Genomic DNA, 14,655 nt, shown 5'->3' on the forward strand with positions numbered 1-14,655 from the left:
AGTGTGTTCAAAGTGATGACAGTGATTAACTGACACACACTCAAAACAGTCAGAAACAATTAAGTGAAAAAGAAACCCAGTATATATCACCCTTCATCCAAAGATCACAGGGCAGTTTACAGCATAAAAATACAAAATGAAAACACACAATACATATCTAGGACTACATTGTGCAGGATGGGTTTCTTGGCATTGGGCAAACCAACAGGAGCTTGCTCATGCAGGTTTTTAAAAACTACACTTTACAAAAAAAATTACCATTTTATGTTCTCAAGGTCCTCCCCACCTTTTTTTCAACAATCTTAAGCTATATACCCAAATAGCACTCACTTGTAGTGCCTTGCTTGTTGTGGCTCTGTTTTCCTCCTGAGTCTTAAAATCTTTATATAGGGTATTGACTGAAGAAGTTTTATATTTAGATTTCAGTAGACTGATGAGCCGCACCCACTGGCGGAAGAGCTGGGGCTGTTTCTGTAGTGGCTCACAGAGTTCTAGGTAGTAGGCACGGCCACTCACCAGCTTCAGTTTGATGCGTCTTTTCTTAGCATTGTGAACAGTAACGTCTACAAACTTCAAGGGTAAGAACCTACAAGAAAATGATTGTGTGAATTCCTGCTAGCTGTACTTCACTGAATCACTACATAAAGTGAGAGGAAAATGGGATCCAAGAGAGTAGGGAACTGACTGAAATAAATGGAGGCATATTTCAAGAAGGCCGCTATGCACTGTCAGTTTGGGTTACATGTAGGCAACAGAAAATAAAGGCACATAGTGTATCTACTGTGTTTTTTTATCATAGAAAAACTTACTTATGTGCATATGACAGCAATAAGTCACATGGCATTCATTTTCAATCCACCCTGATCTCCCAACCGCCTGCACTGCTGGTAAAGAGAACTTTGGCCTAATTGTGCAGTCCACAAAGAAGAATCAGCTAATGTCACTAGAAAAACCTGTCCAATTATGTACCTTTTCAAGCTAGCCCTCTTTTTTGCACAATGGGCTAACTAAGAATACGGAATTCCATACATACACCTACTAAAACTGCCATTTGTGGGAGAAATTCCCACCATTTATTGTGTTACCTGTTACTTGTGTTACCTGTTACTCTTGTTGAAGGCTTTAGCGGAAAAGTTACTCATAAATATTCAAAATAGGTAATTTATTTAACTATAAAATGGCCAAGAAATTACCGTAAATATGCACAATAATGCCCGCATTGGTAAGACATAGCGGGTATTTCATTCTACAGTGGTGAAGGCGGAGCATTCTTTGAAATCTGGAAGATTTGTCCAAAATAAAATTCTGTGGCCTGGCACTACCTTGCTTTTACAGTTCTTAAGCAAGCTGCTCTGGGATCCTTTTCATTTGAAGAATGGGGTAGCAATGCTTAAAAATATATAGTTCCTGCTTCTTGATCTCTTGTTGGCTTTTTTTTTTTAATGATATTTATTAGAAATTTCAGAAAAAAGAAAAAAGGAAAACAACAAAAGAATTACACTACAATAAAAAAGCATAGAAAACAATGCAACAATACAACATGAAAAAACACAATAACATTAAAACACACATCCAATATTCCATGTCTTTATCTTTCTTTGACTTGTTTCATCGACCTCCTCACATCTCCCTTCTCTGTGTTCTCATTTCAAAATCTTATTCTGCAATACTTCACCTTCTCACAAAACTTATTTTTAAATTTATACGTTTCAGCTATTATGTCTCCACTTTTCTCTTTGTTATCAAATGTTTAAGCTTGACATAATATTATTCAAATTTCACCTTTGTTCTTATAAACCAATTATTTTCACAGTCTTTTCAGCTATGTCACTAATGCCATATTATCTTTATATCCTGCATCATTTTAACATTCATACAATTTGCAATATTTTTGCAAATAGTCCTTAAATTTCTTCCAGTCCTCTTCCACTGTCTCTTCTCCCAGGTCTCGGATTCTGCCAGTCATCTCTGCCAATTCCATGTAGTCTATCAGTTGCATCTGCCATTCTTCCAGAGTGGGCAAATCTTGTGTCTTCCAGTATTTTGCGATGAGTATCCTTGCTGCTGTTACTGCATACATAAAAAAGGTTCTATCCTTCTTTAACAACCATTTGGCCAACAATGCCCAAAAGAAAGGCCTCTGGTTTCTTAGGAAAGGTATATTTAAATACCTTTTTGAGTTCATTATAGATCATTTCCCAGAAAGCCTTAATCCTTGGGCATGTCCACCAAAGGTGAAAGAATGTTCCCTCAGTTTCTTTACACTTCCAACACTTATTGTTAGGCAAATGGTATAATTTTGCAAGCTTGACTGGGGTCATGTACCACCTGTATATCATTTTCATAATATTTTCTTTCAGGGCATTACATGCCGTAAATTTCACACCGGTGGACCATAACCGTTCCCAGTCAGCAAACATGATGTTGTAGCCAATGTCTTGCGCCCATTTTATCATAGCTGATTTAACCGTTTTATCCTGAGTATTCAATTCTAACAGCAAGCTATACATTCTTGAAAGTACCTTAGTTTTTGGTTCTAACAGTTCTGTTTCTAGTTTCGATTTTTCCACCTGGAAGCCTGTTTTTTTGTCCTTATTAAAAACCTCCCTAATCTGACCATAGTGTAACCAATCCTTTATCCTTCAATTTCTCAAAACTCTGCAGTCTCCATGTGTCTCCATCCTTTTCTACTATCTCCCAATATTTTGGCCAGTTGATCTCTTGTTGGCTTTTGATACCATCAACCATGATTTCCTCCTGGACTGGCTCCAGGGAATGGGATTTGTGGGCATTGCATTACAATGGTTCCAACCCTGCCTTCAGGACTGACTCCAGTCTTATCTCCGGTGGCATGTAATATCTACAGTTGTTAGGAGATTTGGGCTAAGGTGCTATCAGTATGCTGATGATGCTCAGCTTCTTTTTGCTATAAAATCTGAATCAGAAGAGGCTGTGAAGTCCTTGGGTCATTGCCTGGATGCAGTGGTGCAGTGGATGAAGAAAAACAAGCTGTTGAATCCTGGCAAGACAAAAGCAGTATGGGAGAGTAGCCAGGTCTGAGAAATTGGTCAACTGCCTACCTTGGATGGGGTTGAACTCCCCATGAAGGAGCAGGTTCACAGTTTGGGGATGCTTCTGAATCCAGCTCTGTCACTGGAGGCTCAGGTAGCCTCAGTGGCTAGAAGTTTGTTTTATCAGCTGTGACTGGTTTGACAGCTATGGCCTTGCCACAGTAGTTACTTCAAGATTGGATTACAGCAATGCACTTGTATATGGAGCTTCCCTTGTGCTTGATCCAGAAGCTACAGTTAGTGCAGAATGCTGCAGCATGATTGCTAACAGGGGTGAGGCTTTGTAAACATTTAATATCTTTTCACAGATATCTGCACTGGTTGCTGATTTGCTGCTGGGCCAAGTTCAAGAAGATTGCCTTACCCCACATGTACCCAGATGACCTCTTTGATGAGTGGAAATAGCACTACCACAGGTGCCACATAATACCTGTTCCGCAATGTTTAGATTGTTTAGTGTGGCAGCACCTACATTTTGGAATTCCCTGCCTACTGATCTCAAGCATGCACCTTGATTGTATTCTTTTTGGCGCCTACTAAAAACATTCTTGCTTAGACAAGCCTACCCAAGTGCTTAGAAAGTTGACGTGAATTTTAACCTGTTTTAGTATTTTTACTTTTTGTTTCCGGAGGTGCTAAAAACTATGGCAAGCTGTCTCCCTAGATGGTTTGTGGGTTGTCTCTGGTTCTGGTGCAGGTCAAATACATACAGCCCCAGCTCCCTCATTCTCTTAGATACAGGCAGATGGCTGGGGCAGCTCGGAGGGGCCTTTGCACAAATGTGTGTGTGTGTGCAATGGTAGAGGCCTGGCTGGAAAGCTTAAAGCCTGCTGCTGCTGCTGCTACATGGGAGACAGATTGAAGAAAAGGAAATATGAATTGGCTCCACCCCGTAGCTTCAATAATTGCAGCTAGGAGCAGCTAAGAGCTAGATAAAGTCCTAGATCTAAAAGAAGTGTAGATTTGCACTCGCTGGGCAGATTCTGTTTTGATTTGAAATGTTTGGTTTGGGCTTCTCAGAAGTACATAAAGTCAAGAAACAGGAGTGGGGAGTGTTGGCCCAGCACACTCTGGATGAAAAAACAGCACTGCTTGTATTTCTGTTTATTTAAAACATGTATACACCACCCTTCATCGTACCAGATTTGAGGGCAATATACAGAGCATAAAACAATTCAATAAAACTCAGTCTAAAGATAAGAGCAACCAAGCAAATCTCAAAACTGACATTAAAGTGCCTGGGTAAATAATATTTTTTGCCTAGCACCTAAAAGATGGTTGTGTTGGCACAAGGAAAACATATTTGGGGAGGGTATAGCCAAACCTGGGGTAGCACAGCTGAGAAAGCCCTTGCCCTGAGTGATGTCAGCCTCAATTCAGAAGGGAGAGATCTTTCTCTCTGCTCTGCATAAGTGCCTTATGCCGGTCTTATAACTATGGATGGAGGACATGGCATTGTTTCTCACCCCATCCCCTTGTGTAGTACTAGAAATTCAGGCATTTAAACAATGTTGCCATTGGAGTTGGGGTGCAAACATCACATATTTTCATCCTATCAATAAAAGAGTGCCACCAACTGGACAAATTGTGCTGCTGAAAATTTCATTCATGATGCGCATTGTGGATTCTTGGTGAAAAAGGTTTATGTATAGATACTTTACTATTTTAATAGTACTCTGTAGAAATAGTGAAAATTGGGAGATTCTGTTACCATTTCCTCATACCAAATTATAAGAGTCAACTTGAATTTATGCAATATCTGCAGTCTTTTCATGCCTCGTCAGTACTAACTCACCTGGTGAGCACTAGTTCATCTTCAGAATTTGATTGCCTTCTGCTTGCTGGGCGTGCTGAAATGGCTTCCTGGGAGGACGAAGAAGCTGCATGTGCAAGCACCATCACATTTGGCAACGACTGGCTTGAGCTGGAGGCACAAATGCCCATGGTCACATAGTTGGGGCGATTGTGAAGATAAATTGATTCACCCCTTCTATTCACCTGCGAAGAGATAAGAGGTTATTTTAGGCATATAAAATAAATATTATTTCAAAAGCATATGAAAACACATCGTATTGCAATTATGGTATTGGAAAGGGAAGGAAGGCTCAAGAAAGATGTGTATGTGAGAAAAGAGAAGAACTTAAGTCAAAAGCTTGCAAAACTAACATAGTGGAAATGTTGGAAGTAGCTTCAAGTGTGATGCTGGAAAACCCAATGATTGCTATCCTGCAAGCAGGGTGGATAAAAATCTATAATTTTTAAAAATATTTTTTAAAAAGGATTTTTAAAATTTCAATCAGATTTTTTAAAATTTCAATTGGATTTATAAAAATAAAATGCTTTTGGAGGGAAAAAACCTCTTTCTAAAGATAGTTTTCTATTTAAGTTAAATTATAGTCCAAATGATTTGTTTTTAATTATGTAGCATGAGGCTTTATATGGAATGTTTAATTTTTTTGGTAAATGAATTCCATTAATCCATTCAAAATGTCATGCTCTTCCAGAGGTTTCTGTAAGATTATTTGGGGCAGTTTTTCTAACAAGAATATATTATCACAGATGCTTGTTTTTGCAGTTCTCAAAAGTGTGAATTTGTGTCTGCAGAGATAACATGCCTTTTCTTCACAGGAAAAATGTTATAAAATAAACATACAGAGTTGAGGGGAAAAACTTAATCCCATTGTTCCTTTGCAAATTTCTTTACACAGAATCAACCCCTTACTACTTAAATGCTAAGTTCCGTGTGAAGCAGTAAAAATGAAAGTGCAACCTTATGACCAGAATACTCCACAAGTCTTGGGATCTTTGTTTTAATAATTGTGCAAGTCAGTTGCATGTCTGTGCAACTCAGACTTGAGGCAAGTGCTGAACGTACTTCAGGGCTGGCAACCTCTTCCCAATCCCACTGGGTTCCAACAGCTGCACTGATACTTAACTGTACAGAATAGGCACCTGGATGTAGAAGCAAATCCAAAGGTGTGGTGGTGGAAATAGTAACTGGGATCTGTCTTTGGCGAGACCTTGAAGTGCTTGCCAGTCAACTAATAAGAGTTCACTGGTTCCAGGCCTTTCTTCCCAGGGCTCACCTGACATTGTCCAAGCAATAAAGTCTCTACCTGGAACTTCAGTCCTGTAGCAGGAATCCCTGAAGTTCTACTCCAGTCCTTGGTTCCCCTTTTCCAGCTTTCCCCCAGCCTGTTTCTCCTTGACATGTTCTTTGAGCGAGCCTGTTCCTGCCTAGCCTACCAACTGTATCTCTCCCCCCCTCCCCCCTAGAAAAAGGAAGACCAGCTTCTCTAAAGCCAGAGCTGCTGGGAGATATAGCCCCTATAAACAGTTAACTTACGAAACCTCACAATAATTTCATAATTATCTGTCTATGTATTTCTAATAGTATAACCATATCAATAATTTTTGATATAACTGTAAAAACTACTTTGAAAATTTATTATTCCAAAAACAAAACCTTATAGCAGCAAGAATGAGTCTTTCTGTATAAAAATTATTTAAATCAATTTAAATCGTGATTTAAATCAATTTGATTTAAATCAAATCCACCCTGCCTGCAGGACATCAACATTTACACTATCTGGTTCAACATTCTGCACTTTATGTATGTATTTATTTCATACAATTTATACACCACTTGGTTGTGAATAAACTCAAATCAGTTTACAAAGGATAAACTCCTGGTTCAGCTCAGAAGTTCATTGCCTCCGTGATAATCAGACATCCCTTTGCACTACACATTTGGCAGGTCATAAGCCTGATTTGTGTAAGGCATCAGGATGATTGAACCACAAATTCTGGTTCAAATCTAGAATGGAGATATGACCCAGACAGTTGACACAATGGGAATTCAGAGTCTGTATGACCACAGGCAAGTTACCCCTGCTGTTAATCATCCTGGACTTCTCAGAAGCATTCAGTACTATCAAGTATGTTATGGCATGGTTTTGAGCCACCTTGCTGAGATGGGATGGGAAAGGCACTATTTTGCCGTGGTTGCCGTAATCTCTGGAAAGCTGGTTTCAAAAGGTTCTGTTGTACTCTGTAGCTATTGGTTCATGGCGTGCTGCAGGGAACAATCCCCTCTCCCATGCTTTTTAGCATCTGCATAAAACTGCAAGAGGAGATTTAAAGTAAGGTGTCATCAATATGCTGATGAGACCAGTTCTATCACTCTTTCCATCAAATCTCAGGAAGATGTGCAGGTCCTGAACTGGTGTCAAATGGACATGATACCGGTAAAGAAAAATCCAGTCTGGGATCAGGTGTATTGCCTGCTTGATATTTGGTTCTTATTTCTTATTTATATAATACCATCTGCATAGAGCAGATTCATAGAGCAGACTGTTTCCCCCCCATATGAATCTACCTGAACACTCAAGTTGGCCTGGGGTATACATGTTTGAAGTATGCCAGGTTGTCAGTTGAGAGAGGCTCTTTCGGATCATGGTGCCTAAGCTGTGGAAAGTTTTTATCAAGGTCCTACTGGTCCCATTATTGTTCTCCTTTGGATGGCTGGTGAATACTTTCAGGGGGCTATTTGAGAGGGCTCTTAGGCTGGGTAGAGATAATTTAGTTACTATTGCTTTGGATGATTATTTTTTACTTTTTTATTCCAAGCAGTTCTACATTTTTAAAAAAACCTGTGTTGTTGGCCATCTTAGGGGGAGGCTTTCAAAGAAAAGTTGGGTAAATAAAAAATAAGAAAAATCACCTGTTGATGGAGCTCTTGTCTCCGCACACCCACTTCTCTGTGGAGCTCTACAATTCCTGTAAAACTAGATCTGAGTTTCTAAGCCAAAACAAGCCCCAGGGGTAATCTTTTCAGGCAACCAGGGCAGTTAGCCTTGAAACTTAACTGAAATTGATCCAGACACTTTGGAATTTATCCACTGGCATTTCCCCTTCCTCTCCTCCACCCATATACTCCTCTAGTATCCCCAAATATGTTCTGGAGAGTTGAGGAACTGCCAGAGCGGATTATTTGGGGGTGCACAGGGAGAGGGGAGGGAAGGAAAGTTCGCTTGCACTCATGGAAGTCTATCTGTATCTGTAGGTACTAAGTTTTAGGCTGTATACACATTACCACTTCACTCTGGCTTCAGTGCACACCTACCACTGGTGTTTGAATTTGTGTACACATTTTCCCTCAGACGCTCATGAGACAGCTTCATGAATAGAAATTGGGATGGTTGCAGGCATGGTAAACTAGACTCTGTTTTCTACAGTTGAGTCTGTGGCATTTGTAGGTGTTCATGCTCTGCTCAGTTGCCAGTCTAAACAGTAGTATTCTAAAAAAATTAGTTACCTGAACAAAATTGCTTTCAAACACAGGAGCAGATCTCAAGGGAATATATTCTCCCCTTTCAAGAATTTTTTTAAGATCTCCCATAATAGGAATGTGAAATGCAGATTTGGTGTGTTTAGTGGGCTTCTTAAACTCTGGTTGCTTTTACGCCTACACATAAGACAAGAACAAAATGACATTGGAAATTAATAAGAGACAGCATGGAAAAAAGGCTAACTCAGAATAGCATAGAGAGCTAAGAAAATTTATAAATCTTTGCCAGGCACATAATGTAGTGAAGTTATGACTATTCTAAATTACTGTATGTTCTCAGGAGCCTTTCCCATAGAATCATAGAATTGTAAAGTCAGAAGGGACTTAAGGGTCATCTAGTCCAGCCCCCTTAATACAGGAATCTCAACTGGTCATTCAATTTTTTTCTGGCATGGGTTGAGTCCTGGAACATCTATCAAAATGTGTTGATTATTTTTTACAGTCTCATGTTAGTAAGTCAGATACGTTTATTAAGGATACTACACATTTCATTCAAATAATAGAACAAAGTACCGTATTTTGCGCCCCATAGGACGCACCGGCCCATAAGGCGCACCTAGTTTTTTTTGGGGGGGAAATAGAGGGGGGAAAATTATTTTCCCCCTAGGCGCGGGGCTAGGGTGGGGGAAGCCCGAGCTTCCCCCGACCCCAGCCCCAAGAACAGGCTGCTCTGCCCAGTGTGCCGGGGCTTCGGGATAAGAGGCAGCTCTGCACAACTGGGTGAGGGCTCCCGCGGCTTGCGCGGAGCTACCCGAAGCCCTGGCGCGACTGCTGACCGTGCCGGGGCTTCGGGATAAGAGGCAGGTCTGCGCAAGCCGGGGGAGGGCTCCCGTGGCTTGCGTGGAGCTACCTGAAGCCACGGCGCGACTGCTGAGCGTGCTGGGGCTTCGGGATAAGAGGCAGCTCTGCGCAAGCCGGGGGCGGGCTCCCGTGGCTTGCGCAGAGTTTCCTGAAGCCTGGAGAGCGAGAGGGGTCGGTGCGCACCAACCCCTCTCGCTCTCCAGGCTTCAGCGAAAGCCTGCATTCGCTCCATAGGACGCACACACATTTTCCCTTCATTTTTGGAGTGGGAAATGTGCGTCCTATAGGGCGAAAAATACGGTACAATGATGGAATCAGATATTCTAGTCACTTTAGATTTACAGTCTTTGTACACATCTATTCCCTTGGATGAGGCGAGGTTAGTTCTTGAGGATACTCTAAATGCTTGGAAGCCTTTTGACCCCCTCCCTCCCTTCTTCCTGATGGAATTAATTGGCTTGATTTTAGAAAGGATTTCCCCCACAGATTTGATCGCAATTTTTATTACAAAATCAGAGTTGTTTCAATGGGTTCACCATTTACCCCTTGTGAGGCAAATTTATCCATGTGCCAATTTGAAAAACAATGGGTTTTGGATCCCAACACTAACCCTTATTTCCATGATATTAAGTTTTTAAAAGGCTATATAGATGACACATTTAAGATATTTTTCCAGTGAACAATTGGCTTAATTTAGTTCATCCCACAATTAAATTTAGTTTGCAACATAACAGATAGGCCATCTCCTTTTTAGACATGACTGTGTATATAAGCTTTCATTCATGACACTTGAGAGATAGCCTCCCTTCCAGTCAAATGATTAGAATAAAACAGAACTCATCTCAACCTGGGGGTTTTGTTCAGGACTCCAGAACGTTAGCTAAAGAAATTCAAAATAGAGGATACCCAGAACACATTATCAACAATACAGTCCAGAGGGTGTCCAATATTAATAGGGAGCAACTTTTTCAAAAACGAAATAATTAAACAACAGAGGATAACATTCACCTTTGAGTTTTCTAGCTTATCTATGAAAATCAAAAAGTTAATAAACAAACATTGGCACATCATTCAACACATCCCCAGATGTGATCTTCCCTCTCTAATTGGTTGGAGAAGGGGCAAAACTATTAAAGAATCCTTAGTCATATTCTATTCTATTCTATTCTACAACTGGAAACATCTCCCAATGCAGTTAAGGGTCATTATAAATTTGGGCACTGCAGGGTCTGTGATATGTTACTTAATGTTAGAGAATTTCAGGATCCACAGTCTGGACACATTTGGAAATTGAACCTTTTTGCAATTCACCTGTCATCACGGATCATGTATGGGATTATACGCCCGTGTGGCAAAATGCATGTAGGTGTGACACTGAGATGTGTATGGATAAGAATTCTGGAACATTATATATATAGAATTAGACAAAATACTATGGATGCACCCTGGTGCAACACTACATTGAATATGGCCATACAGATTAGGATATATGGCCATACAGATTAGGTCATCCAGCTCACATTTTACCAGCTTTCCTGCAATAATATTGTGGAGGTGTTTGTCAAAACTTTACTGAAATCAAGTTACACTACATCCACGGCATTCCCTTGATCAAACCAAGCTTGTAAGAGGGTGGGGTGTCTTCTAGCTTTGTGCTAGTTGCTGTGAATAACTAGAGCAAGAATGAGGACACATTTGCCGACTTCTACTTTTAACTATGGATCGCTATGACAACTCTCATTTTGCATACCCATGAAAAAGAGGACATGTCCTGGAAAAAGAGGACATATGGCAACCCTAAAATATGTTACCAAGGGAAGGAGATACAGGGCTGGTGACAGGTTTTGAGGGCTTTGGGGCATATTCACCTAAGATGGTCACTGTAATCTAGGGGTTGGAGGAGACATGGTTCGTAGGGGTAAGCGGATATGCACCTCAAGTATGCATGTTCATGGCCCTTTGATGAGGGCAAAACCAAAATGGCAACATTGGCTCTCAGCAAGTGGGAAAGGTGGAAGAGAAAGGACAGGTGGGCTGTTTAGCTGGCCTGGGTTCTCGTAAGTACCTGACTTTGATAATTTTAAGCTCAACCATGGGAAAATACTAAGTAACAATGTTGTCTCTGAAGCATGCAGTAGGTGTAGTTTTGATCTTGTATTGTAATCAGTGAAACTCATAAGTCTGATTAAGCAGATAAAAACAATTAGCTTACTGGGTTTTTAAAACATTATTTAACTAAAAATAAATAATAGGTTGGGCCAGTAAGCAGTGATGTATCCCTTTAATTGCAAACAGTAATTGTGCTACATATCTGATTCCCAATATTACGTACTTTCGTCTAATATTTTGTCTCCCTAAAGGAGCTTCTGTATCTTATTCTCTTATTTTAGAAGAGTAATGTCTTACATGGAGGGCCAGACCAAAGGAAACGTGGCACCAACATTTGATCCAAGTCAAGTAGCATGTGTTACTTTATAGAGTTTCTCTAGGCAATGGCTGGTATCCAGAAGTGAGGTAATGCCATGTCACAATAGGGGCAAACTATAGAAAACAGAGCCCTGAAGCAGTGTCATCATAGTGCATGGCCTAAGATAAGACAATAGAACATCAGTACACATAAGAGACATGAAAAAGGCTTTCAGAGAGAAGGCTAGACTTGAATCCCTTTCCCTGACATCCTAATTTCTGGGTCTAAGGAATATTCTCTTTGTGTGGGAGCATTACAATAAGCACTCCACAGCTGTTGCCTTAAGTAATATAGCTGAGAAAGAGTTTTCCATTTCATCCTGCAGCATCATAAATAAATGTGTAATCCCAGTTGGTATTACATTCTAATTCTTAAGCAAGAATCTTGCTGCAAGATCAGGAGTGTTGAATTGGGTTTGTCTACTGCAAAAAGTGGACCGAACAAATTTTCCCATCATCCCTAGCAAATATGTGGTTGGGGTGGGTTCTGTTGTACAGTAATTCTTGGTATTGTTAATTTTTTATAAGTAGACTGAAGACACCACACCCTTCAGAAACATACTATGTTATCAGATACAGTTCTAGGAAAGGGGCACAGTCAGGGTGTGATGGGAAAGAAATAGGATGTTTAATCTATGGACCACCATCTAGGCTTCTAATCTATAATACATGCGGCTATTCTAGTGCAAACTTGTAGGTCTACTATTTTGTAATAAGGCTTCAGTGGCTCAAATCCTCACTCATTTGTAAAGTTCATTTTGGTGACCTTGATCCAATAATTATAATAATAAAAATAAAAACAAATTTTATTTATATCCCGCCCTCCCTAGCCGAAGCCGGGCTCAGGGCGGCTAACAACACTAAAATAGTGCAACATTTTAGTCTAACCTATTTTATAGGCTTTTTGTGAGGATAAATTGGATCCCTGTATGTCACCTTGAGCTCCTTGGAATAAAGGTGGAATGCTATTTAGTTTTTATTTAAATATTTCTATGCCATTTTTTGCAAAAACATTTCAAAGCAGTATGCATCAATTTAAAACAATATAACTATTCAAGAAATATAGACATCATAAACTAGATTAAGAATAAACAAAAAATGAGTGAGCTGGTGACGTACATGTGATTTCAAAAAAATAAGTGACATAGCAAGATAAACCTGCCCACCTGCCTGAAACAAGACAGGGCATGCCTGTTTGTTAGTGAAGCTAATTCAGCTATGCATGTGTGTTAAAATTGTGATTTCTTACTAAATTTCTGTATTCACTATTTTTAGAGATCAACTTTCAAAATATGCTCACAAAATCAGTTGACTAGTTTAGATTTATAGTTACAGAACAAAGATAGTTATTAATCAGAAAGGTTAAAAATTCATAATTTTAGTTCTGAAAACAGTCATTTAGAGATAAAATATCAAAAAAATTGAGGTGATAAATTGAGGTGATAAATATATAACCAAATAAATACACTTGCCTGTATAGTTGCTTGTGTAGGGTGCTGGACTTGCTTTCACTCTTAACAAAAATCTAGTTTTCTTAATGCAGAAGATTGCTGAGGATTGTTTGGCTGATAAAATTAGAGTTGTAAAGTTGGCAAGCTGCATTGGCATTCCATGGTTTCTCCCCAGAAATGCCAAGCTCCTTTTAGTCTTTCATGACATCAACTGGATGATGACCTCTGTTCTCAAAAGGTCCTCCTTGACCTGGTCAGGAGCAAATAGTGTACAAGTAACAAAGGTTTGAAAACTAAACCAACCTCCCCTGTCCCAGAAGGTTCTGAGGTAATAATACCTTATTAGCATATTTCAGTCAAGCAAAGGAGTCATTACTGTCTTTGCTTTGCAGCCTTTTCTAGGCTAGGATAAGGAGATACTGTAAGGTGCAAGCAAAACACCAGGGCACATCACTATTTCCTGATGTAAAATTTTAAATATTCTGGTGCTGTATGCCACATTTGTTAATATGGCAAACCAAATTTGGTGACAGACACCAGACTTTGTGAAAAAATAAAAGCAGTAAAAAAAATTGTAAGCAGGAAGTTAGAGTGGAAAAATGAACAGAAAAGTGTGTGTGTGTGTGAGAGAGAGAGAGAGAGCGTGAGAGAGCTCAGACGCTTGAACACACATTATGCTATTCAGAAAAGACATTTGAGGTTCAAAATGCAGCTTTGAAAAATAGTCAGCTCAGCAGTGATACAATCTTGTTTCTATCCTGTCCTGAATTCCAGAATTGCAGACTCCTGTAGAGTAGATGCCAGTAGAAATTTAGAATAATTAACAACTTCTAGAGATCTGATCAGGATCAGGCTAAAGTTCCCCTTGCTGAGCTCAAGAAATGATATCTGGATTGAATTGTGCAGCACTCTTTGTTATTGACCAGAGTTTCCAATTGTCTTTTTTATTATGGACCATCAGCCTGCCCCTTACATTCAACCTCCTTCCAGGTCTGTCAATGTCATAGAATTTACGAGGATTTTAAAAAGATTTTTTTTGTTCTTTTTCTTTAGTGTAACTGGTTTATTTAGTGTAAAACTTGACCATTGTTCGTGTTTTACTTTTTGTTTTCAGCACAGCATATTCCCATCTTTAACTGACTGACAAAATAGTGCCTCTGTTGTGCAGATTGACTGCTTTTCACATCTCTGTTTTCTCCTAGATATGTCTCTAATATTGAGCCCTTACTTCCAAAAAGCAAAATTGTCATTTTCCTTTTCTTCATCCACTATTTTTTTCAACCAATATTCAAATGCAGTAATTGTTTGATTCAACTGGGAAGTGTAGTCAGTTATAGGGTATAGAATATGACTACAGATGACTAGCAAGAATAGTTTAGAAAAATAATGATCCAAAATGGTGGATGTGAGACTTAATAGTACATTATACGCTATACAAGTGCAAATATGCTGAACAATACATAACTGGCATATTTTTGTGGATGGGAGAGAGATTTACAGGCCCCAGGGTAGAAGT

At 39.5% G+C, this 14,655-nt stretch overlaps 1 protein-coding gene and 1 long non-coding RNA gene across 6 annotated transcripts in view; one reads left to right on the forward strand and one right to left on the reverse strand.

Moving 5' to 3' along the window:
• Window positions 1–3,636, forward strand: part of LOC308571588 — a 19,581-nt gene extending 15,945 nt beyond the window's left edge. For both annotated transcript variants that reach the window (XR_014001539.1, XR_014001540.1), the window contains exon 3: window positions 3,380–3,636. This is a non-coding gene — a long non-coding RNA (uncharacterized lncRNA). The remainder of the gene's footprint in view (window positions 1–3,379) is intronic.
• GARIN2 (golgi associated RAB2 interactor family member 2) overlaps window positions 1–13,438 on the reverse strand; it is a 20,397-nt gene extending 6,959 nt beyond the window's left edge. The window contains exons 1-4 of one of the 4 annotated variants that reach the window (XM_081166297.1): window positions 13,161–13,438; window positions 8,389–8,538; window positions 4,867–5,069; window positions 517–586 (exon numbers count right to left, since the gene is read on the reverse strand). In XM_081166297.1, coding sequence (XP_081022423.1) covers window positions 517–586; window positions 4,867–5,069; window positions 8,389–8,472 — 357 coding nt within the window. In that variant the 5' untranslated portion in view covers window positions 8,473–8,538; window positions 13,161–13,438. Of the gene's footprint in view, window positions 1–330; window positions 587–4,866; window positions 5,070–8,388; window positions 8,539–11,628; window positions 11,796–13,160 lie in introns of those variants that run through there. The other 3 variants (XM_081166294.1, XM_081166296.1, XM_081166295.1) reach the window with 3 other exon arrangements.
• Between the last annotated feature and the right edge of the window lie 1,217 nt (window positions 13,439–14,655).

This window comes from Podarcis bocagei (genome assembly GCF_964188305.1).
Source record: "Podarcis bocagei genome assembly, chromosome: 1".
NCBI lineage: Eukaryota > Metazoa > Chordata > Lepidosauria > Squamata > Lacertidae > Podarcis > Podarcis bocagei.